The sequence below is a fragment of the Hyla sarda genome, chromosome 8 (genome assembly GCF_029499605.1).
Source record: "Hyla sarda isolate aHylSar1 chromosome 8, aHylSar1.hap1, whole genome shotgun sequence".
Classification (NCBI taxonomy): domain Eukaryota; kingdom Metazoa; phylum Chordata; class Amphibia; order Anura; family Hylidae; genus Hyla; species Hyla sarda.
In genome coordinates this window covers 142,438,415-142,463,246 of record NC_079196.1, presented here as the reverse complement: position 1 = coordinate 142,463,246, position 24,832 = coordinate 142,438,415, and the positions used below count along the sequence as shown (strand labels likewise).

At 42.1% G+C, this 24,832-nt stretch overlaps 1 protein-coding gene across 2 annotated transcripts in view; it reads right to left on the bottom strand.

Annotated features, from left to right (window-relative positions):
• Positions 1 to 10,447: 10,447 nt before the first annotated feature.
• Positions 10,448 to 24,832, bottom strand: part of PFKL (phosphofructokinase, liver type) — a 254,617-nt gene continuing 240,232 nt past the window's right edge. For both annotated transcript variants that reach the window (XM_056533478.1, XM_056533479.1), the window contains exons 21-22: positions 20,621 to 20,726; positions 10,448 to 10,725 (exon numbers count right to left, since the gene is read on the bottom strand). In XM_056533478.1, the coding sequence (XP_056389453.1) occupies positions 10,578 to 10,725; positions 20,621 to 20,726 (254 nt within the window). In that variant the 3' untranslated portion in view covers positions 10,448 to 10,577. The remainder of the gene's footprint in view (positions 10,726 to 20,620; positions 20,727 to 24,832) is intronic.

The following is a 24,832-nucleotide window of genomic DNA, read 5'->3' as shown; positions in this document are numbered from 1 at the left end:
ATACAACTCCCAGCATGCAGTGAGAGACTGTACATGCTGGGAGTTCTAGTTTTGCAATAGCTGGAGGCACACTGGTTGCGAAAAACTGAGTTAAGAAACAAACTCAGTGTTTCCCAACCAATGCGCGCCCAGCTGTTGCATAACTACAACTCCCAGCATGTATGGTCAGTCGGTGCATGCTTGGAGTTGTAGTTTTGCAACAGCTGGAGGTTTGCCCCCCCCCCCCATGTGAATGTACAGGGTCGGGTTAACAACGAGTTCTGCTGCAAGTTTGAGATGCGGAAAATTTTCCTCTGCAGCTCAAACTCCCAGCAAAGAAACTAACTGTAAACCTCCGCCCACGTGAATGTACCCTAAAAGCACTACACAAAATAAAAAGTAAGACACTACATACCCCTACACAGTCTCCCCCCCCCCCCCCCCCCCGAATAAAAAAAAATAAAAATCTTGTACGGCACTGTTTCCAAAACGGAGCCTCCAGCTGTTGAAAAACAACAACTCACAGTATTGCTGGACAGCCACTGACTGTCAAGGCATGCTAGGAGTTTTGCAACAGCTGGAGTCACCCCGTTTGGGAAACACTGCCGTAGGGTATTTTTGTGGCGGATTCAAATCCCCAATTTAGTCCTCAAATGCACATGGCGCTCTCTCACTTCGGAGCCCTGTCGTATTTCAAGGAAACAGTTTAGGGCCACATATGGGGTATCTCCAGATTCAGGAGAAATTGCGTTACAAATTTTGGGGGGCTTTTTCTCCTTTTACCCCTTATGAAAAGGTAAAGTCGGGGTCTTAGTGTAAAGTCAGCATGTTAGTGTAAAAAAAAAAAAATTTACACTAACATGCTGGTGTTGACCCATACTTTTAATTTTCACAAGCGCTAAAAGGGGAAAAAACAAAACAAAATTTGTAACGCAATTTCTCCTGAGTACGGAAATACTCCATATGTGGGCGTAAAGTGCTCTGTGGGTGCACAACAAGGCTCAGAAGTGAGAGCGCACTATGTACATTTGAGGTCTAAATTGGTGATTTGCACAGGGGTGGCTGATTTTATAGCGGCTCTGACATAAATGCAAAACAATAAATACCCACATGTGACCCCATTTTAGAAACTACACCCCTCACGGAATGTAACAAGGGGTATAGTGAGCCTTAACACCCCACAGGTGGTTGACAAATTTTCATTAAAGTTGAATGTGAAAAAATGAAAAATATTCATTTACACATCCGACTAACGAAAAGTTGTCAAACACCTGTGGGGTGTTAATGCTCAGCGGACCCCTTGTTACGTTCCTTGGGGGGTGTAGTTTCCAAAATAGTTTTTTTTTTTTTTTTTGCTGTTCTGGCACCATAGGGGCTTCCTAAATGTGACATGCCCCCCAAAACCATTTCAGAAAAACTCACTCTCCAAAATCCCATTGTCGCTCCTTCCCTTCTGAGCCCTCTACTGCACCCGTCGAACACTTTACATACACATGAGATATTTTCTTACTCGAGAGGAATTTGGTTACAAATTTTGGGGGGCTTTTTCTCCTTTTATCCCTTGTAAAATTTCAAAAACTGGGTCTATAAGAACATGCAAGTGTAAAAAATGAAAATTTTGAATTTTCTCCTTTACCTTGCTGCTATTCCTGTGAAACACCTAAAGGGTAAACAAACTTTCTGAATGTCATTTTGAATACTTTGGGGGTGCAGTTTTTATAATGGGGTCATTTATGGGGTATTTCTAATAAGACGACCCCTCAAATCCACTTCAAAACTGAACTGGTCCCTGAAAAATTCAGATTTTGAAAATGCTGTGGAAAATTGCTGCTGAACTTTGAAGCCCTCTAATGTCTTCCAAAAGTAAAAACATGTCAACTTTATGATGCAAATATAAAGTAGACATATTGTATTTGTGAATCAATATATAATGTATTTGCAATATCCATTTTCCTTACAAGCAGAGAGTTTCAAAGTTAGAAAAATGCTAAATTTTCTAAATTTTCGTTACATTTTGGGATTTTTCACCAAGAAAGGATGCAAGTAACAATGAAAATTTACCACTATCATAAAGTAGAATATGTCACGAAAAAACAATCACGGAATCAGAATAATCGGTAAAAGCATTCCTGAGTTATTAATGCTTAACCTCTTCAGGACATAGGGCGTATGGATACGCCCTGCATCCCGAGTCCTTAAGGACCGAGGGCGTATCCATACGCCCGTGGGAATTCCGGCCCCCACCGCTAGCCGGTTGGGGACCGGAGCCGGATGCCTGCTGAAATCGTTCAGCAGGCATCCCGGTATATCGCCCAGGGGGGTCATTATGTCCCCCCATGTCGGCGATCGCCGCAGATCGCTGGACAATTCAGTCCAGCGATCTGCGGCGATTCCGGGTCAATCGGGTCTCCAGTGACCCGGTGACCCGGAATTACTGGCTGTTCGGGGCCATCTCTGACGGCCCCGAACAGCCAGAGCCTGCAGGGGTGAGGTGGCACTGGTGCCACCTCACGATCGCCCTGATTCGTCGGCCGGATTACCGGCCGACCAATCAGGGCGCCTGCTGCGGGTGTCACTCCCGCACCCGCTCCGCCCCTCTTCTGGAGGACGTGAGCGGGTGCGGGACGTGCACCCCGGGTGCTGGGGACCCCGATCCCCGGCGCCCCTGTTGGGATCGGGGCCCCAGGAGCAGCTGCGGCGGCGGAGACGACGAGGGACTGACCTGTGCGGCGAGGATCGTTGGAGGTGAGTGACAGCCTCCTGCTGTTGCTTAGCAACAGCTCCCAGCATGCAAAAAGGGCATGCTGGGAGCTGTAGTTATGCAACAGCAGGAGGCAGACCACCACAACTCCCAGCATTCCCTTATGGGCATGCTGGGACTTATGGTTTTGCAACAGCTGGAGGCACATTCTTTCTATGGAAAAGTGTTTCTTCAGCTGTTGTATAACTACAACTCCCAGCTTGCACAAACAGCTAAAGTGCATGCTGGGAGTTGTAGTGGTGCATCTGCTGGTTGCATAACTACAACTCCCAGCATGCCCGTTGGCTGCCGGTGACTGCTGAGAGTTGTAGTTTTGCAACAGCTGAAGGCACACTGGTTGTGAAACTCAGAGTTTTTTTTTACCTAACTCAGTGTTTCACGACCGGTGTGCCTCCAGCTGTTGCAAACTACAACTCTCAGCAGTCACCGTACACCATGCACCGTACATGCTGGGAGTTGTAGTTTTGCAACAGCTGGAGGCACACTGGTTGTGAAACACTGAGTTAGGTCACAAACTCAGTGATACATAACCAGTGTGCCTCCAGCTGTTGCAAAACTGCAACTCTCAGCAGTCACCGACAGCCAACGGGCATGCTGGGAGTTGTAGTTATGCAACAGCTGGATGTCCCCCCCAATGTGAACGTACAGGGTACACTCACATGGGCGGAGGATTACAGTAAGTATCTGGCTGCAAGTTTGAGCTGCCGCAAACTTTCTGCTGCAGCTCAAATTGCCAGCGAGAAACTACTGTGAACCCCCGTCCGTGTGACTGTACCCTAAAAACACTACACTAACACAAAAAATAAAATAAAAAGTAAAAAACACTAAAAAACACTACGTATACACATACCCCTACACAGCCCCCCTCCCCTCCCCAATAAAAATGAAAAACGTCTGGTACGCCACTGTTTCCAGAACGGAGCCTCCAGCTGTTGCAAAACAACTCCCAGTATTGTCGGACAGCCGTTGACTGTCCAGGCATGCTGGGAGTTTTGCAACAGCTGGAGGCACCCTGTTTGGGAATCACTGGCGTAGAATACCCCTATGTCCACCCCTATGCAATCCCTAATTTAGGCCTCAAATGCGCATGGCGCTCTCACTTTGGAGCCCTGTCGTATTTCAAGGCAACAGTTTAGGGCCACATATGGGGTATTGCCGTACTCGGGAGAAATTGTGTTACAAATTTTGGGGGGTATTTTTTGCTTTTACCCTTTTTAAAAATGTAAAATTTTTGGGAAAACAAGCATTTTAGGTAAAAATTTTTTTTTTTTTTTACATTTGCAAAAGTCGTGAAACACCTGTGGGGTATTAAGGTTCACTTTATCCCATGTTACATTCCCCGAGGGGTCTAGTTTCCAAAATGGTATGCCATGTGTTTTTTTTTTTGCTGTTCTGGCACCATAAGGGCTTCCTAAAGGTAACATGCCCCCCAAAAACCATTTCAGAAAAACGTACTCTCCAAAATCCCCTTGTCGCTCCTTCCCTTCTGAGCCCTCTACTGCGCCCGCCGAACACTTTACATAGACATATGAGGTATGTGCTTACTCGAGAGAAATTGGGCTACAAATACAAGTAAAAATTTTGTCCTTTTACCCCTTGTAAAAATTCAAAAATTGGGTCTGCAAGAACATGTGAGTGTAAAAAATTAAGATTGTGAATTTTCTCCTTCACTTTGCTTCTATTCCTGTGAAACACCTAAAGGGTTAAAACGCTGACAATGTCATTTTGAATACTTTTGGGGGTGTAGTTTTTATAATGGGGTCATTTATGGGGTATTTCTAATATGAAGACCCTTCAAATCCACTTCAAACCTGAACTGGTCCCTGAAAAATACTGAGTTTGAAAATTTTGTGAAAAATCGGAAAATTGCTGCTGACCGTTGAAGCCCTCTGGTGCCTTCCAAAAGTAAAAACACGTCAATTTTATGATGCAAACATAAAGTAGACATATTGTATATGTGAACCCAAAAAAAATGTATTCGTAATATCCATTTTCCTTACAAGCAGAGAGCTTCAAAGTTAGAAAAATGCTAAATTTTCCCATTTTTCATCAAATTTACGGATTTTTCACCAAGAAATGATGCAAGTATCGACAAAAATTTACCACTATGTTAAAGTAGAATATGTCACGAAAAAACAATCTCGGAATCAGAATGATAACTAAAAGCATTCCAGAGTTATTAATGTTTAAAGTGACAGTGGTCAGATGTGCAAAAAACGCTCCGGTCCTTAAGGCCAAAATGGGCTCCGTCCTGAAGGGGTTAAAATGACAGTGGTCAGAATTGCAAAAAAGGGCTCAGACCTTAAGATGAAAAAGGGCTCAGTCCTTAAGGGGTTATCGTGCAAGGAAAGCAAAAAAAAAAAAAAAAACCGGAAAAAAAAAAGAAAAACAAAACACATGGCATACTTTTTTGGAAACTACACCCCTTAAGGAACGTAACAAGGGGTACAATGAGCCTTAACACCTCACAGGTGTTTGACGACTTTGGATGTGTAAATGACTTTTTTTTCACTAAAATTATGGGTTTTCCCCAAATTTTACATTTTTACAAGGGGTAATTAGAGAAATGCCCCCCAAAGTGTGTAGCCCCATCTTTTCTTAGTATGGAAATACCCCATGTGTGGACGTCAAGTGCACTGCGGGCCCACTACAATGCTCAGAAGAGGAGTCACATTTGCATATTTTGCTGAAATGGGGGGGCATGTCGCATTTACGAAGCCCCTATGTTGCCAGAACAGCAAAAAAAAAAAAAAAAAACACATGGCATACTATTTTGAAAACTACACCCCTCAAGGCACCTAACAAGGGGTACAGTGAGCCTTAACACCCCACAGGTGTTTGATAAATGTTCATTAAGCGGGATGTGAAAAGACCTCTCTTGCTCTTCCGCACAGTCCCACAAGCGGACGTGGATCTGGTGGCAAAAGATGTGAACAGAGGGATGCTGAAATAAAAGTTTTCTACATACACGTGGTAACCCTTATCCAGAAATGGGTGCACAAGGTTCCAAACGATATTCCCGCTAATACCCAGAGTGGGGGAACATTCTGGGGGTTCAATACGGGAATCTCGTCCCTCATATATTCTAAACTTGTAAGTGTACCCGGAGGTACTTTCACAAAGTTTGTAGACCTTCACGCCATACCATGCCATGCCCACTTCGAGGTAATATACTGCCAGAAGATGAGACTCCCCTTAAAACTGATGAGACTCATCAACCGAGAGCTCCCTGAGTGGGTAGGGGGGGGGGGGACATGCCGCATTATCAGAGAAGAGTAATGGAGGCATTTCCGAATGGACTCGAAACGCTTCCGTGTCATGACCATACTGTAAAGCAGGGTCTGGTATAGGATGTCCCCGCTCCAGTACTGTCCGACACTGGGCTTTTTGACCAGGCCCATATGCAGCACGACCATTCATTGGACCTGGCCAAAAAAGAATCTAGGTGGTGGGTGAAGAACTGCTGGGCGTACAGAGTCGTCTGCTCCACCATTAGATTGACAAAGCTGTCACTGAAAAAATAATAAAAATAGTCAATTTCAGTGAATCCAGCATTATCAATCCGGATTCCTGAGTCGCCAACAAACTCAGGAATCCGTGGCTGATAACCTATTACAGTCCTACCTGTCCCTTTACTGTATTCTTTCCTTGCTCTGAGGCGGTATCTTCTGCCCTGAGGGGCTCCGATCTCGGCAGAGGGGGGGGGGGGGGGGGGGTCCCTGGCTCCTTCTTGCAGCTCTGCCTGAACCCGGATCATTAACTCCTCCCCTGCCGGCTGTTATTGGACGGTTGTTATGTATCCTACACCCCCGATCACCATGTATCTCCGGGTCATCGGGTCACACGTGATCCATATGACCCGAATCGCCGCAGATCACCGGTGTGAATTTTGATGACCCCCCTGGGCATTTGCGCGGGGTCAATATCAGCAGTTACCCCGGTCCGGTCCCCGCCCGGCGCGCACCAAAATTCCCACTGACGTACAGGTACGCCCTGGGTCCTTAAGTACCAGGGCGTCAAGGCGTACCTGTACACCCTGGGTCCTTAACTGCTTTAGGGGTTAATTATATTTAGCCATTACATTCTATAATATATTTTTATATTTAGTCTTTTTAATCTCATGAGTAACAAAACCGCTTATATCTTGGCACTGGAAAGGATTATGGAGATAAAAAGATATGTCTGGAATTCAGATGACTAGCTCTATATAACCATGTGCTTATTTACACCTACGTTTTTATGCTGAGTGGTCTGCTTTAACCCCTTAAGGAACAAGCCCATTTTAACATTAACCCCTTAAGGACTCAGCCCATTTTGGCCTTAAGGACTCAGACAATTTAATTTTTACGTTTTCATTTTTTCCTCCTTGCCTTTTAAAAATCATAACTCTTTTATATTTTCATCCACAGACTAGTATGAGGGCTTGTTTTTTGCGCGACCAGTTGTCCTTTGTATTGACATCACTCATTATATCATAAAATGTATGGCGCAACCAAAAAACACTATTTTTGTGGGGAAATTAAAAAGAAAAACGCAATTTTGCTAATTTTGGAAGGTTTCGTTTTCATGCCGTACAATTTACGGTAAAAATGACATGTGTTCTTTATTCTGAGGGTCAATACAATTAAAATAAAGTAAAAATGAACAAAAAGAGGTGCGCTCCTGGTGAAATATTGTGGGGTAAATCAGTAAGATGAATATAAATAATGCACCTTACCATGTGGTGTTGCACTGAGAGTGCAACACCTTCGATGACATATAGACTCTATGAGCCAATGAAGGTAGCAGCCTCCGCGTCCCTTTTCCCGTGACTCTGCGGTCCGGTAAGAAAATGAGGAAAGGATAAAAGATATGGAACCTCCGCACGGCGCCTTCCTTGGGAAGTGAAAAAACTTGCCAGAGCGTTAAAAAGGCAAATTTTTATTCGTAAAATGGTGCTATTGCACCATTTTACGAATAAAAATGTGCCTTTTTAACGCTCTGGCAAGTTTTTTCAATTCCCAAGGAAGGCGCCATCCAGAGGTTCCATATCTTTTATCCTTTCCTCAATACGATTAAAATGATACCCATTATTACATACTTTTATATTATTGGTGTGCTTAAAAAAAATCACAAACTTTTTAACCAAATTAGTACGTTTATAATGCCTTTATTTTGATGACCTATAACTTTTTTATTTTTCCGTATAAGCGGCGGTGTGAGGGCTCATTTTTTGCGCCATGATCTGTACTTTTTTTTGATACCACATTTGCATATAAAAACTTTGAATACATTTTTTATAATTTTTTTTTATAAAATGTATTAAAAAAGTAGCAATTTTGGACTTTTTTTTTTTTACGTTCACCGTACGGGATCATTAACATTTTATTTTAATAGTTCGGACATTTACGCACGCGGAGATACCAAATATGTCTATAAAATTTATTTTTTACGCTTTTTGGGGGTGAAATAGGAAAAAACGGACGTTTTACTTTTTTATTGGGGGAGGGGATTTTTCACTTTTTTTTACTTTTCCTTTTTTTTTACACTTGAATAGTCCCCATAGGGGACTATTCATAACAATACCATGATTGCTAATACTGATCTGTTCTATGTATAGGACATAGAACAGATCAGTGTTATCGGTCATCTTCTGCTCTGGTCTGCTCGATCTCAGACCAGAGCAGGAGACGCCGGGAGCCAGAAGCAGGAAGGTGAGGGGACCTCCGTGCGGCGTTCTGAATGATCGGATCCCTGCAGCAGCGCTGCGGGCGATCCGATCGTTCATTTAAATCGCGCACTGCCACAGATGCCGGGATCTGTATCGATCCCGGCACCTGAGGGGTTAATGGCGGACGCCCGCGAGATCGCGGGCGTCGGCCATTGCCGGCGGGTCCCTGGCTGCGATCAGCAGCCGGGATCAGCCGCGCATGGCACGGGCATCGCTCCGATGCCCGCGGTTATGCACAGGACGTAAATGTACGTTAAAGGGGGTTAAGGACCAGAGCATTTTTTTTTTAATCTGACCTGTTTCACTTTATGCATTAATAACTCTGAGATACTTTTACTTCTGAATTTGATTCAGAGATTGTTTTTTGTGACATATTCTAGTGGTACATTTTCGGCGATACTTGCATCATTTCATAGAAAATGTAGCATTTTTCTAACTTTGAAACTCTCTGCTCGTAAAGATAATGGACATGCCACATAAATTATATATTGATTCACATATACAATATGTTTCCTCTATGTTGGCATCATAAAGTTGGCATGTTTTTACCTTTTCAAGACCTTAAAGGGCTCTAAAGTTTAGCAGCAATTTTCCAAATTTTTTACAAAAATTTCAAAATCTGGATTTTTAAGTGACCAGTTCAGTTGAAGTGAATTTGAGGGTCTTTATGTTAGAAATCCCCATAATGAAAACTGCACCCCCTCAAAATATTTAAAATGACATTCAGAAAGTTTGTTAACCCTTTAGGTATTTCACCGGAATAGCAGCAAAGTGGATGACAAAAAATGTAAATGCTGCCAGCCCAGTCCATTTTTTACCATCCAATCCTTGTAGTGCCATTTGTTTCATTTTTACAAGGGGTAATAGGAGAAAAAGTCCCCAAAATGTGTAACTCAATTTCTCTCACGTAAAGAAATACCTCATATGTGGATGTTAATTGCTTTGTGGGTGCACTAGAGGGCTCAGAAGGGAAGGAGCAACATTGTCCTTTTGGAAAGCAAATTTTGCATTTGCAAATGTCGCATTTAGGAGGTCCTCAGGGTGCCAGAACAGCAAAAGAAAAAAAACATGGCACACTATTTGATAAACATTGAGAACAGTGAGCCTTTACATCCCACAGGTGTTTGATGACTTTTCGTTAACTTGGAAATGAAAAATAAAATTTTCATTTTCACGTTCAAAGGACCACTGTTCTAAAAATCTGTCAGACACCTGTGAAGTGTAAATGCTCACTGTACCCCTTGTTACATTCCTTAAAGGGTGTATTTTTTTTTTTTTAGCATTTACGGCAGAACTGCTGCAACTATTAACCATTCCAATGCAAATCACCAATTCAGGCTTCAAATGTACATGGTGCGCTCTCACTCCTGAGCCATATTGTGCTCTTGCAGAGCACTTTACATCCACATATGGGGTATTTCCATACTCGGGAGAACTTGTGCTGCAAATTTTAACTGTAAGGGTGTGTGTGCATGTAGTGTTTTACTCTATTTTGTGTAGTGTAATGTTTTTTAGGGCACACTCACAAAACTGGGGGTTTACAGCGTGTTTCCTAATGGGAGTTTGAGCTGTGGCGGAAAATTTGCCGCAGCTCAAACTCACAGCGGTAAACTCACTGTAAACCCCTGCCCATGTGAATGTACCCTGTATCCCTCCACTGCTGCCTCCACTGCCAGCCAAGGAACCCCCTGCCGCCCACCGGACCTGGTAAGGGACCAACCCCAACAGGTACGCCCTTCGTCTTTAAGGGGTTAAACCCAAATAAAAAAAATAAAAAAAATTTTTGATTTTTTTCAGTGCAGTTTTAGGTTTTTCAAGGATTTAAAACATATTCTATATTTAAGAATAATCTTGTATTTGAAAAAAAAAGTACTTCTCTAGGATGCCAGTGCATTTTTCATTCATTCATTCATATGGCAAGTCTCCATTCATTGTTCAACACTGTAAATATGTGCCATCTAAATGCTTAAAAGTAAAGAAGGCTAGCAGCATGAAGTGGTAACATGTTTTATTATTCAAACTAGATCTAACACTAAATATTTAAAAAGGGAAGAGTCATAGCAATCATTATGTGTAGCATTAATATTTTTTTATATCTGAGTACAAGAATATTGCTTCTTAGACAAATCAAAACCCTTTTTCGATGCTTAGAGTCCTGCGAGTGACATGCTCTATCTTTCCAGAGACATATTCTGTTAAGCTGATTTGATAGTTGGCCAACATCTTTAGCATCAGACGCAGATTCAGCCACCATTGCTCTTTTGGCATCCTGTGCCTAGATGATTAATAAAAAAAAAAAGATGCATTAATGTTAAGCACTTGGTTTAATGTTATATATTTATTATACTGAGGCCTTAAACATGGTAATGCGGCTCACATTCACATACGTCTGATTTTCAATGGTACCTTAAAAAAAATATATAAAAATGATGATGATGCAGGCTCCCCAAGGGAACATTGTATGGAGCTGGATGCCCAGAGTGAGTGGCCCTCCCTCACAGAACATTACCTTAGAAACCGGCTGGAGAGCAACAGCAGCGGTGAGTGAGCTTGAAAGATCACGGGATGGAAGGGTTGATAAAAAGGAATATAGTGAAAGTTTCAAAAAAAAATTGAAATGGGTGAAGGGAAAGTTCAACAAGTGCCTACACTAGCTAGGTTATTTGCCCCTGCAACTTTTGGCACGGCAGCCCGTAGACACTCTTTGGGCGGTAATATAAAAATGACTACCCCACGCTATGAATGGGGACTAGAGGCAACTATCTAAGGATGCAGGGGGGCTTAAACCTTGCAGCAAAGCCACAATTGCTACATATGACCCTAACGCACATGTGTCTGAAGCATCAATAAGGTTATTATTATCAGGGCTGCAAACATCTATTACTAAGGGCCTCCAAGGTGCAGTATGCACTATACAAGAAGAGATCCATTTATTAGGTACTCGTACATCCTATGTAGAACATAGAGTGGAAGAACTAAACTCTGCGCAGAATAAAATGGCAGATTCAGTCCAAAATTTAGAGGAAGAAGTGGCCTCCTTGAAAATTAAATTAGCAGATATGGAGGATCGCTCTAGGAGGAATAATCTCCGAGTGAGGGGGATTCCCGAATCCATAAAATCAGAAGAGCTGAGAGAATTTCCCCTAGAGTATTTTGGAACATTATTTCCACAGCTTTCAGCATTGGACTTAACCTTGGATCGTGTGCACAGATTTCCAAGACCTAAATCTATAGCACCTTCCCAACCGAGGGACACCATCCTGCGTGTGCACTTTTTTCATGTGAAAGAAATGATAATGTCAACAGTTAGGAACCCCCTAGTTATGCCTTAAAAATTCTCTAAGCTTTCTATATATCCCGATTTATCTTCTTGCCGAGAGAAAAATGGGATTGTGTATAAATGGGGGTTCCCGGTAAAAGTATTGATCACATATAAAAGGAGAAAATTATACTGCTACTTCACTTTGAGGAGTCTCGTGCTCACTGAGCAGGCACTCTCGGGAATAGAGGTGGGGGAGGACAGTGGGACGGAGTTGCAGGACAATCAGGCAGTTAGCTGGGTTACAGTTAGAAAGAGGGGTAGGGGAAAAAGTGTCAGGGAGGCTAGTCCTGAACTGGCACACCCCAAAAAGTTTGCCCGCTTGGCAGATGAGGGGGATGCCATTACAGAGCTAGCAGAACTGCAGCAGGATACCGCCTCTGACCGCCAGGGGGGTGTCTGCTCCAGTAAGGAGGGAGGGAGGAGTACAGGGCAGGCCAGACAGGTACTAGTGGTGGGGGACTCAATTATTAGGGGGACAGACAGGGCAATCTGTCACAAAGACCGGGATCGCCGAACAGTGTGTTGTCTGCCTGGCGCACGAGTTCGGCACATTGCGGATCGGGTTGACAGGTTGCTGGGGCGGGGCTGGAGAGGACCCAGCAGTCATGGTACATATTGGCACCAATGACAAAGTAAGAGGTAGGTGGAGTGTCCTTAAAAATGATTTCAGGGACTTAGGCCGCAAGCTTAAGGCAAGGACCTCCAAGGTAGTATTTTCTGAAATACTACCAGTACCACGAGCCACACCAGAGAGGCAGCGGGAGATCAGGGAGGTAAACAAGTGGCTCAGAAGCTGGTGTAGGAAGGAAGGGTTTGGGTTCATGGAGAACTGGGCTGACTTCGCTGTCGGTTACCGGCTCTACCGTAGGGACGGGCTGCACCTCAATGGGGAGGGTGCAGCTTTGCTTGGGGAGAAGATGGCTAGAAGGGTGGAGGAGTGTTTAAACTAGGGACTTGGGGGGAGGGAACCTACAGCAAAGAGGGGGAAGATAGTGTAGATAGAGAGGTGGGAATTATAAATGTACCTGGGGGTGGAGCGGAGGGAGGGGTTAGAATAGTTAATAGGAATAGGCTTCATAGGAAAATAAAACTTACACCCTTGAATCCCATTAACCCCAATTACATAAAGGATGGAAAAGTAAAGTGTATGTTCACAAATGCCAGAAGCCTAGCAAATAAAATGGGGGAGCTTGAGGCCTTGATACTGGAGCAACATATTGATATAGTTGGGGTCACTGAGACATGGCTGGACTCCTCGCATGACTGGGCTGTCAATCTGCAGGGGTTTACATTGTTTCGCAAGGATAGAATGAACAGAAAAGGTGGTGGAGTCTGTCTGTATGTAAGAAGTGGTATGAAAGTCAGTGTGAACGATGCCATAGTGTGTGATGATTCTGAGGAGGTGGAATCACTGTGGGTAGAATTACAAAAGGAGGGAAATACTGAAAAAATAATATTTGGGGTAATCTACAGACCCCCTAATATCACTGAAGAGATAGAAGTTCGGCTTCATAAACAAATAGAGAGGGCCGCCCGGGCAGGTACAGTGGTAATAATGGGAGATTTTAACTATCCAGATATAGATTGGGGTCGGGGGCTGGCTAAAACTACAAAGGGGCGTCAATTCCTAAATTTATTGCAGGATAATTTTATGGGCCAGTTTGTGGAGGACCCAACAAGAAGTGATGCCTTGTTGGATCTGATCATTTCCAACAACGCAGAGCTGGTTGGTAATGTTACTGTGCGGGAAAACCTTGGTAATAACGACCACAATATAGTTACTTTTGACTTAAAATGTAGAAAACAAAGACAGGCGGGGAAGGCAAAAACATATAACTTTAAAAAGGCAAACTTCCCTGGGCTGAGGGCTGCACTACAGGACATAGACTGGGGGGAGGTGTTGTCAAATACTGATACAGAAGGTAAATGGGACATCTTTAAATCAACTCTAAATAACTATACAGCTAAATATATACCAAAGGGGAACAAATATAAACGATTTAAACTAAATCCTACATGGCTGACAAATGATGTTAACAGAGCAATGAACAACAAAAAAATAGCCTTCAAAAAATACAAATCTGATGGGTCAGCGATAACATTTAAACAGTACAAAGAGCTTAATAAAATCTGTAAAAATGTAATAAAAACAGCAAAAATTCAAAACGAGAGACAGGTGGCCAAAGAAAGCAAAACTAATCCTAAATATTTTTTTAGATATATAAATGCAAAAAAACCAAGGACAGAGCATGTAGGACCCCTTAATAATGATAATGGGGAGGTTGTCACAGGCGATAAAGAGAAGGCGGAGCTACTGAATGGGTTCTTTAGTTCTGTATACACTATGGAAAAAGGAGCTGACATTGGCCAGGTCAGTGCTGGTAACACATCATGTAATGTACTGAACTGGCTTAATGTAGAGATGGTACAAGGTAAGTTAAGTAATTTAAATGTAAGCAAATCTCCAGGACCAGATGGATTGCACCCAAGAGTTCTTAGAGAGGTAAGTTCAGTAATATCTGTACCCCTGTTCATGATATTTAGAGATTCTCTGGTGTCTGGTATTGTGCCAAGGGACTGGCGCAAGGCGAATGTGGTGCCAATCTTCAAAAAGGGCTCCAGGTCTTCCCCAGGAAACTATAGACCGGTAAGTTTAACGTGCATTGTGGGTAAATTGTTTGAAGGACTTATAAGGGATTACATACAGGAATACATAGGGGATAATTGTATTATAAGTGATAGCCAGCATGGGTTTACTAAGGATAGAAGTTGTCAAACCAATCTAATTTGCTTTTATGAACAGGTGAGTAGAAGCCTTGACAGAGGAATGGCTGTGGATATAGTGTTTCTGAATTTTGCTAAAGCATTTGATACTGTCCCTCATAGACGTCTGACAGGCAAGTTAAGGTCTTTGGGTTTGGAAATTTTAGTTTGTAACTGGATTGAACACTGGCTCATGGATCTTACCCAGAGAGTGGTGGTCAATGATTCGTACTCTGATTGATCCCAGGTTATTAGTGGTGTACCCCAAGGTTCAGTACTGGGCCCGCTGTTGTTTAATTTATTTATCAATGATATAGAGGATGGCATTAACAGCTCTGTTTCTATCTTTGCAGATGACACCAAGCTTTGTAGCACGGTACAGTCTATAGAGGATGTGCATAAGTTACAGGATGACTTGGATAGACTAAGTGTCTGGGCATCCACTTGGCAAATGAGGTTCAATGTGGATAAATGTAAAGTTATGTATCTGGGTACTAATAACCTGCATGCATCGTATGTCTTAGGGGGGATTAAACTGTCAGAGTCACTGGTAGAGAAGGATCTGGGTGTACTCGTAGATCACAGACTACAGAATAGCATGCAATGTCAGGCTGCTGCTTCCAAAGCCGGCAGGATATTGTCATGTATCAAAAGAGGCATGGACTCAAGGGACAGGGACATAATACTCCCCCTTTATAAAGCATTGGTATGGCCTCACCTGGAATATGCTGTTCAGTTTTGGGCACCTGTCCATAAAAGGGACACTGCAGAGTTGGAAAGGGTGCAGAGACGCGCGACTAAACTAATATGGGGCATGGATCATCTTAGCTATGAGGAGCGATTAAAGGAGTTACAATTGTTTAGTCTTTAGAAGAGACGTTTAAGGGGGGATATGATAAACGTATATAAGTATATTAATGGCCCATACAAAAAATATGGAGAAAAACTGTTCCAGGTTAAACCCCCCCAAAGGACGAGGGGGCACTCCCTCCGTCTGGAGAAGAAAAAGTTTAGTCTCAAGGGGTGACACGCCTTCTTTACCGTGAGGACTGTGAATTTATGCAACGGTCTACCTCAGGAACTGGTCACAGCAGGAACAATTAACAGCTTTAAAACAGAATTAGATACATTCATGGAACAAAATAACATTAATGCTTATGAAGAAATATAAAATCCCATCCCTTCCCCAATATCGCGCCACACCCCTACCCCTTAATTCCCTGGTTGAACTTGATGGACATATGTCTTTTTTCGACCGTACTAACTATGTAACTATGTAACTCCAGGCCCTCACAAATTTGTGTCAAGGATGGGGCACAATTTCCAAGTACCAAGGGGAACAGGAGCATCTATGCTAACCAGCGGAGTGGAATATTGTTAGTCTTTGGCATCCCCCCCAAAAAAGGGAACAAGTAGAGCGACAATTATTTACTGAACTACTTGGGAATGTATTTTGCATAATACTTTCTTTTTTCTTTTTGTTACCGCTAGATAAAGATAGGGGTTTGGTTTTCTTAAATTATAGTGAGAATTTTATCTTAAATTCCCTTAGAAAGCCGGTTTAGCTTGCGTGCACATTTGTTTGAGTCCAGCCAACATACCCCCTATTGGGCGTATGGCATACGCCCTCTTTTTCACGGTGTGGTGGATATGGAAGGTCTGGGGATTAAATTATCTTCAGTGGAAAGAATGAATGTTGTGTTATGTTTTTTGTTGTTGTTTAATCGCTTCCCCTTCTTCCCATTTAGTGGTAAGACAGAAGAACACCCAAAGTGTAGTGGGAAAGAAGCTAGCTGTACTATGTCATGGTATTACTGTTAATGTCGGTAAACTGTAAAGGGTTGAACTCTCCCCTTAAACAAAGTTAAATGTGGAATGTGGGTGTAAATTTAAAGGCAGACATTTTGTGTCTACAAGAAATGTGTCTAAGGGCAGAAGATAGTTATTGACTATATCACAAGGAGTTCCCCCACATATTTCAGGCCCCTGTCCCAGGTAAGAAAAGGGGGAGTTGCACAAATTTTTACTAAATCAGTAGTAATTACTAATCCTATGATAGATGCAGATGTAGGTGGTAGATATGCGATTCTAAATAATATAATAATATTAACAATGCTCCCCTGGTTATTTAAGGGATTTATGCCCCAAATACAAATCAAGACAAGTTCTTACGTTTAGTTTTATGCAGGTCAGCCTTCTCTACAAATGATAGAGCAGTAATAATGGGCGACTTTAATCATACAGTCAGGCCATCTGTAGACTCCACTTCAAAAGTAAATCAAAATGAACCCACACCTATATCAAATACCATTTCAAAATATGCATTATACGATATTTGGTGTGTCCAGCATCCCACGGAATCAGATTTCACTTTTTTTCACACCCCCCATAACATTTATACACAAATTGATTACTTCCTTATTAGTAGATGATTATTAGATTTAGCTTTTACTTCAGATATTAAAACCCTAACATGGTCAGACCATGCCCCAATTATACTAACTCTACGTGGTCTGGTCTCCGTTCAGTATAAATTTGGAAAGGGCCGAAAAGACTAGACTAGACACTTAACATATTAGGAAGGCCACTTAGTCAAAATCTGGATGTGCATCACAACACCAGACAATCAGTATCACCTGTACAACGATCTAGTACACAATTTGTATATAACGATGAGAGCTATCCAATTACAGGGCTGCTGCAGGTATAAATAGTACCTCTCCACAACCAGTCAGCCATTGCTATTGAAAAAGAGGTAGATGAGTAGCCTAGCCTAGCGTCTAGCCTCTATCACCTCTACCCAAGTACTGGCAAACCCGACTATCTTTATCATTCACGGGATCGCAAGAAATTTACCGGAGCACGCTTCTAGGGTTGTACGCATCCCGCCTGCCAGCGGACGTCTCCCCGGCGGAAACCTTTTTCCGGCAACAAGGCTCCAGGACATTGCTGGTAAGAGGCACAGTGTGCCAAATCCCCAAATCCACTCAAAACATTCCCCTGTCCCGCCGGCGTAAAGTGGTCCACATTTCAGGGGCCTCCAGCGCTGCAGAACGCAGCCTCATGCACCCAAAGGATTACACTCACCAATCTCTATCTCTGTGCCGCCAGGGTAGCATGGGATACACACAAGGAAACCCCAGCACCGCAGAGCACATTGATTTTAAACCCTTATCAAATATGCTACCGTATGAAGTATCCTGATCAGATACGAACTATACAGAGACCTCACTACTCAGACTATTTGTATTCAACCGTACAAGGCACGATCTCCATGCATACATCTATAAGCGATACAGACTATTTGCCACACTGTGATACCAGCACTTTTTTACCCTGAATATTATATGTCTATTTTATTGTATGAATATTTTATACATTCACTTGCTTATCGTGGTGAGTCCGATGTAAGGGCCCTACAAAGGACGCCACAAGCACTATTATTGTAATAATTGTTTTAAATTAATTCACTGGATCTACATAATTTTTTACATATATTTTATATACACCCATTTATTGGTGACAATCAAGCCCAGACTTGAGGAAAGTGTACCCCTACTTTATACATTGTTCGCAGGTTGTATGGAATACACAACCTTTTTCACATTAGTACTCATCTGGCAGTAATACTATTGTCCCTATTGTAGGGTTGTAGCTACCTATAAACGTTTTTGGATGTATATAGAATTTATGCAATGCCAGCAGGCATAATTGCATGATGAAAAGGTAAAATATTACATTAAATGTGTTTATGTCTCCCACTGAAGGAATGCTATTAACCCCTACCTGACACAAGACGTACATGAATGCCATGTTGTGGGGACATATGGAGCAGGGTCAGGTGCTGAGTGTGCTCCAAATACTGCAGGGTCCATTTGCTGACCCCTACCATCAGTGACTGCCTTTGGAGATCAAACCGATGCCAGTCCCGTAATTCTTTAGATGCTGTGCAGCATCAAATGCATTATTTGACAGGTGCCACACCAGTTACGGTTGTGTTCAGTTGTCATCACATCCCAAGGTCTTCTCAAATAAGATTTGCTAGCAAGGAATACCCCATTGATATCTGCTATCGATGTGGTCAGAAAAGTCAGAACTATTGAACGATATCATCATTTATCCCTCTCCGTGAGCGCCATACATAGAAAACAATACCCAATGCCAGAAATTACCTTTTTTGTCACATGAAAATTTAGAAATTTTTATTTTTTTTTAAACATGAAAAGTTAATTGATTAGTTCCTTAACAAAATGACAGATCAATAAATCGAGTCCTCACACAGCTGCCTTAACAAGAAAAAAAAAAAGAAAAGCAATTTGAACAAAAAATATTTAATTCGTAATTAATTATTGAAATGATGCTGACCTGAAGAACAAAGTTAACATGTCATTTTTACTGTACAGTGAAAAAATGGTACAAATTTTTTTCTCTTTTTTTCAGTTTCACCCCACAAAAATTTTTTTTGTTTTCTTCTGGTATTGCAATAGATTATATAGTAAAGTGAAGGGAGACAATAAAAAAGTAAAACATATAACAAATAAAAAATATATTATTGATCTTACATGTAATATTGTAGTAAACAATATAAACAGTTATTTATTTAATGTATTTTTTAAAGGGAACCTGTCATGAGATATTACCATATATAAAACGTGTTATACAGTAACCCCCCGACCTACGATGGCCCAGACATATGATAAAATCGACATACGATGGCCTCTCAGAGGCCATCGCATGTCGATGTCAGCATCGACATACGATGCTTTTATATGTCGGGGCCATCGCATTAACTGCTATCCGACAGCGCAAAATGCTTATGCTGCTGTCGGATAGCAGTTTAAGCATCCCGGGCAGGTTCGCCTACCTATTCTTGCTGCTCCGGGTCCACTTCGCGATCCTCCGGTGTCTTGCGCATCTTCTCCAGGGTCCGGGCCTCGCTTTCCGGCGTCGTTATTACGTCACTACGCACGCCGCGCCGGCGCAGCAGCGTAATAACGTCACCAGAAAGCGAGGCCGGGACCCTGCAGAAGATGCGTAAGAAGCCGGAGGATCGCGAAGAAGACACCGGAGCAGCGGGACAGCATCGAGAGCCCCTGGGACAGCATCGGGAGCGGTGAGGACCTGGTCCGGAGCGTCGGGGACAGGTGAGTACAGCTTCCTATACTTTACATTGCACGGATCCCTCAACATACGATGGATTCAACAAACGATGGGTCGTTTGGAACGAATTACCATCGTATGTTGAGGGACCACTGTATATGGTAAAATCTTCTTTCCCACTACCCCCAGGGAACATTCCTGCCCAAAGGGATGGTGAGGATATTAAGTGTAATTGACATCCCGGGCAAGGCCCGCATCACCGCTCTGCTCTCTCTGCCTAGTAAGCAAAGCGGTGACGCAGGCTATCAATCACGCTGAGGGGGCGTGATTAGTCGGAGAAGACAGTACTAGGTGAGTATAGTAGTTACATATACTTACAGGGATAGCAGGGAAGACTTTCTAACTTCCTTTCCTCACCATCCCTGCAGGCAGAAATGTCCCCCGGGATGGTAAGGAAGAATATTTTACAATATACAATGTGTTGCCAAGCGTTATATATGATAAAATCTCATGACAGGTTCCCTTTAATACTGAAAAACAAACAAAGAAGGTGCTAATGCAATATATTTCATTTCTTAAATGTATTATTTTTAACTTTGTCAGGGAATATTCTTTAAGTCAGAAATGAATGCTCAGTTATTTCTTCAAAGTGGTATTTAATTTGTTAGAACAAACAATGCCCCAATGTTGCTGACATGGATGGATGTGGATAAGGGGGCATAATTGTGAAATACTATTTTGGGTTGGAAATGTGACACGTGTGTCTGCTACAGACTTCTTTAAACAGGCTGTACCTACCTGTGTTTACACGGGTGCCCACTTGGTTTCCCCCTACAAAATACTGTATACTAACAAATTATCGGCAACTAAATTTCTATGCCTAGTGTGTCTCTGAGACAACGAAATTGGAGTGTACAGTGTTATGGAATATACGGTCACTATACATATATAAGCAAGTGGAAATAAATTAGTTATGTATACTTACTCAAAGTCAGTTACTTTTTTCAAATCACAAACAGATGTGAAAGCCACAACTTTCTTCTTCAGACCTATAACACAGGCTGTGTCCGGAGAATTAGCAAATATACGACCTTAAAAAAAAGGTAGAAATAATGGAGATGCAGTTAAAACCAAACTATCTATACAGTATCTCACATAAGTGAGAACACCCATCACATTTTGTAAACATTTTATTATATCTTTTCATGTAACAGCACTGAAGAAATGATACCCAACTACAAAGTAAAGTAGTGATTGCACAGCCTGTATGACAGTGTTTAACCCCTTAAGGACGCAGCTAATTTTCACCTTAAGGACGCAGTCCTTTTTTTCACATCTGACCACTGTCACTTTAAGCATTAATAACGCTGAGATGCTTTTACTTTTCATTCTGATTCAGAGAATGTTTTTTGTGACATATTCTACTTTATGGAAGTGGTAAATTTTCGTCGATACGTGCATCATTTTTTGGTGAAAAATTCCTAAATTTTATGAAAATGTTGAAAATTTTGCATTTTAACTTTGAAACTCTCTGCTTATAAGGAAAATAAACATACCAAATAAATTATATATTGATTCACAGATACAATATGTCTACTTTAAGTTTGCATCATAAAGTTGACATGTTTTAACTTTTGGAAGACATCAGAGGGCTTCAAAGTTCAGCAGCAATTTTAAAATTTTCCACCAAATTTTTAAAATCTGAATTATTCAGGGACCAGTTCAGTTTTGAAGTGGATTTGAGGGGCCTTCATATTAAAAATATCCCATTAATGACCCCATTATAAAAACTGCACCCCTCAAAGTATTCAAAATTACATTCAGTAAGTGTGTTAACTCTTTAGGCGTTTCACAGGAATAGCACCAAAGTGAAGGAGAAAATTCAAAATCTTCATTTTTTACACTCACATGTTCTTGTAGACCCAGCTTATGAATTATTACAATGGGTAAAAGGAGAGAACTCCCCCTACAATTTGTAACCCAATTTCTCTCGAGTAAGGAAATATCTCATATGTGCATGTCAAGTGCTCTGTGGGTGCACTAGAGAGCTCAGAAGGGAAGGGCAATGGGCTTTTGGAGAGTGAGTTTTCTGAAATGGTTTTTGGGGGGCAAGTCAAATTTAGGAAGCCCCTATGGTGCCAGAACAGCAAAAAAAAAAAAAAAACACATGGCATACTATTTTGGAAAATACACCCCTCAAGGAACATAACAAGGGGTCCAATGAGCCTTAAAACCCCACAGGTGTTTGATGACTTTTTGTTAAAGTCGGATGTGTCAATTAAAATTTATTTTTTCTTCACTAAAATGCTGGTTTTTAGATTTTTACAAGGGGTCATAGGAGAAAATGCCCCCCAATATTAGTAACCCCATTTCTTCTGAGTATGGAAATACCCCATGTGTGGATGTCAAGTGCTCTGCTGGCGCACTACAATACTCAGAAGAGAAGGAGCGCCATTGAGCTTTTGGAGAGAGAATTTGGTTGGAATAGAAGTCAGGGGCCTTGTGCGTTTACAAAGCCCCCCCGTGGTGCCAGAACTGTGGACCCCCGCACAAGTGACCCCATTTTGGAAACTACACCCCTCACAGAATTTAATAAGGGGATGCTGTGAGCATTTACACCCCACTGGCGTTTGACAGATCTTTGCAACAGTGGGCTGTGCAAACGAAACATTACATTTTTCATTTTCTCGGACCACTGTTCCAAAAATCTGTAAGACACCTATGGGGTGTAAATGCTCACTGTACCCCTTATTACATTATGCGAGGAGTGTAGTTTCCAAAATGGGGGCACTATGGCGGCTTTGTAAGCACACGTGGCCTTCAATTCCAAATTCTCTCTCCAAAAGCCCAATGGCGCTCCTTCTCTTCTGAGCATTGTAGTTTGCCGCAGAGCACTTTACATCCACATATGGGGTGTGTTCTTACACAGAAGAAATGGGGTTACAAATTTTGGGGGTCTTTTTTTCCCCTATTTTCCCTTGTGAAAATGAAAAATTTAGGGTAACACCAGCATTTTAGTTAAATTTATTTTCTTAATTTTCCATACAACTTTAACGAAAATTAGTCAGACACCTGTGGGGTGTGAAGGCTCACTATACCCCTTGTTCCGTGAGGGGTGTTGTTTCCAAAATGGTGTAACACATGGGTATTTATTTTTTCGCGTTTATGTCAGAACCATTGTAAAATCAGCCACCCCTGTGCAAATCACCAATTTAGGCCTCAAATGTAGATAGTGCGCTCTCACTCCTGAGCCTTGTTGTGCACCCGCACAATTAATATTTACAAAAATATGAGCAGTGTACTCACTTATGAGAGATACTGTGCGTGTATATAAAGCTCCATCTTTAGAAACAATGTACTATAATATTTCAAAATTTCAACAGAAGAAACAGGTATATGTTAGGGCATTGCTGACTTCTGCACTGGCTGACTGGATGGGGGCCCCTTCCAAGGACTAGCACCCTGACTGTTAACCTACCCTTAACACCTACATATACACACACACACACACACACAATTATTTTAAAGGTTCTAATGTTGTTCTAGAAATATTTTCCTTTTATGTAATTTATGGTGTCATACAGTGATAACTTCCACATATATAAAACAAGTAGCATGCTGAGCATAGCGACTTAAAGTACATCTTGTTTTAATGGGATGAAAACAGTCACTCAATGTTTTTTTCACAGCAAAGCATTATTAGCTCAGCAAAAATATATATTCACACATATATATATATATATGCCCAGATCCAGCAGTCAAGTTTATGCAACAATATAAACATTCAATGGGGCAGATATGTGATCCATAGCCATTTCTAGTACTAACTGTAGAATGCAAAACATTTTGGGCCAAGGATGAAGGGTTAGGCAATTTTTGGTTCCATTTCTAATACCCAATATAAAGTATACAGCAAAAACAGGAACTCCAATGTGGTGATTGAGAGCGCAGGACAACCAGGTTAAAGGAAATGAGGTTTATTCACCCATGATGCAATGCGTTTCACAGATAGACTGCTTCATCAGGCATTTTATTGTTTGTTTAGGTAAATTACAGCAGTGGTGTTGTCTGAATAAATCAGCACATCCTTCCCTTGAATTTGAAGAATAAGCAGAGATATTGCCTTGTACACTGCATTGAGCGCTTTGTAATTTGATATAGACTGATGCATCTGAGGAGACCATCTGCCTTGAAGGAGATGCTGGACGCAGGAGGCACCCCAACCCCAAGGACTGGCGTCTGTAGCTATACTCACTACCAACGAGGGAGACCAAGGTACCCCTTGAGATGGGTTGTTGGAGTTCATTCACCATATCAAGGAGACAAGGCTTTTGTGGAAAGGGAACATTTTTGGTTTAGTGATGAGGGATTGCCATCCCACTTTTGAAGGATATCTGTCTGTAACATCCTGGATCTGTACTGAGCCCATTTCACTGCTACAATACAAGAAGTCACGAGACCTAGTACTGACATTGCCTCCCTGAAGGTGCATAGGTGAGACCGGAAAATAACTTCTACTCTGTCCTTGATGAGGATCTGTTTGGCTAGGGGCAGGAGGGAAAGCCGAGACACTGAATCCAGAAGGATGCCCAAGAAAACGCACTGCCTGGAAGAGGTTAAGTTTGACTTTTTTAGATTCAGATTCCAACCTAGATCTTTCAGTATGAAGCAAACTACTTGAATGTGCAAATGAAGGGTTTCTGAGGAGTCTGATGGTCTATGGTATTTTTTTAATTATCCGTTAGGAACAGTTATAGCCTGTCATGAATAACGGCCATTAGTTGTGACGGAAGAAATAACGGCACATGCACAAATTTTTCTTCCGTCACAAGAAAAGGGGAAAATTAACGGCCTTTATTTTTAACATTGAAGTCTATGGCTGACGGAGGAGCCTTTATGTCATCCGTTTCCACCCGGTTTATAATATCAGTTATTACTTCTGACAAAAGAGGTGACATCAGCAGACTCCTGCCGTGCTGAGGGACTACTACTACTCCAATCATGGAACAGACTTGTTTCCATGATGGGAGTAGTAATTCCCTGGCTGCGGGAGTCTGCAGGCAGATGGGGAGGCTACATTAGTGTTTGTACTACTACCCCCATCATGGAACAGAGTCTGTTCCATGATGGGGGTTGTAGTACAGGGGCTGAGGGATTGATCGCACCAGGTTTCACTTCTGAGACCTGATGTGATCCG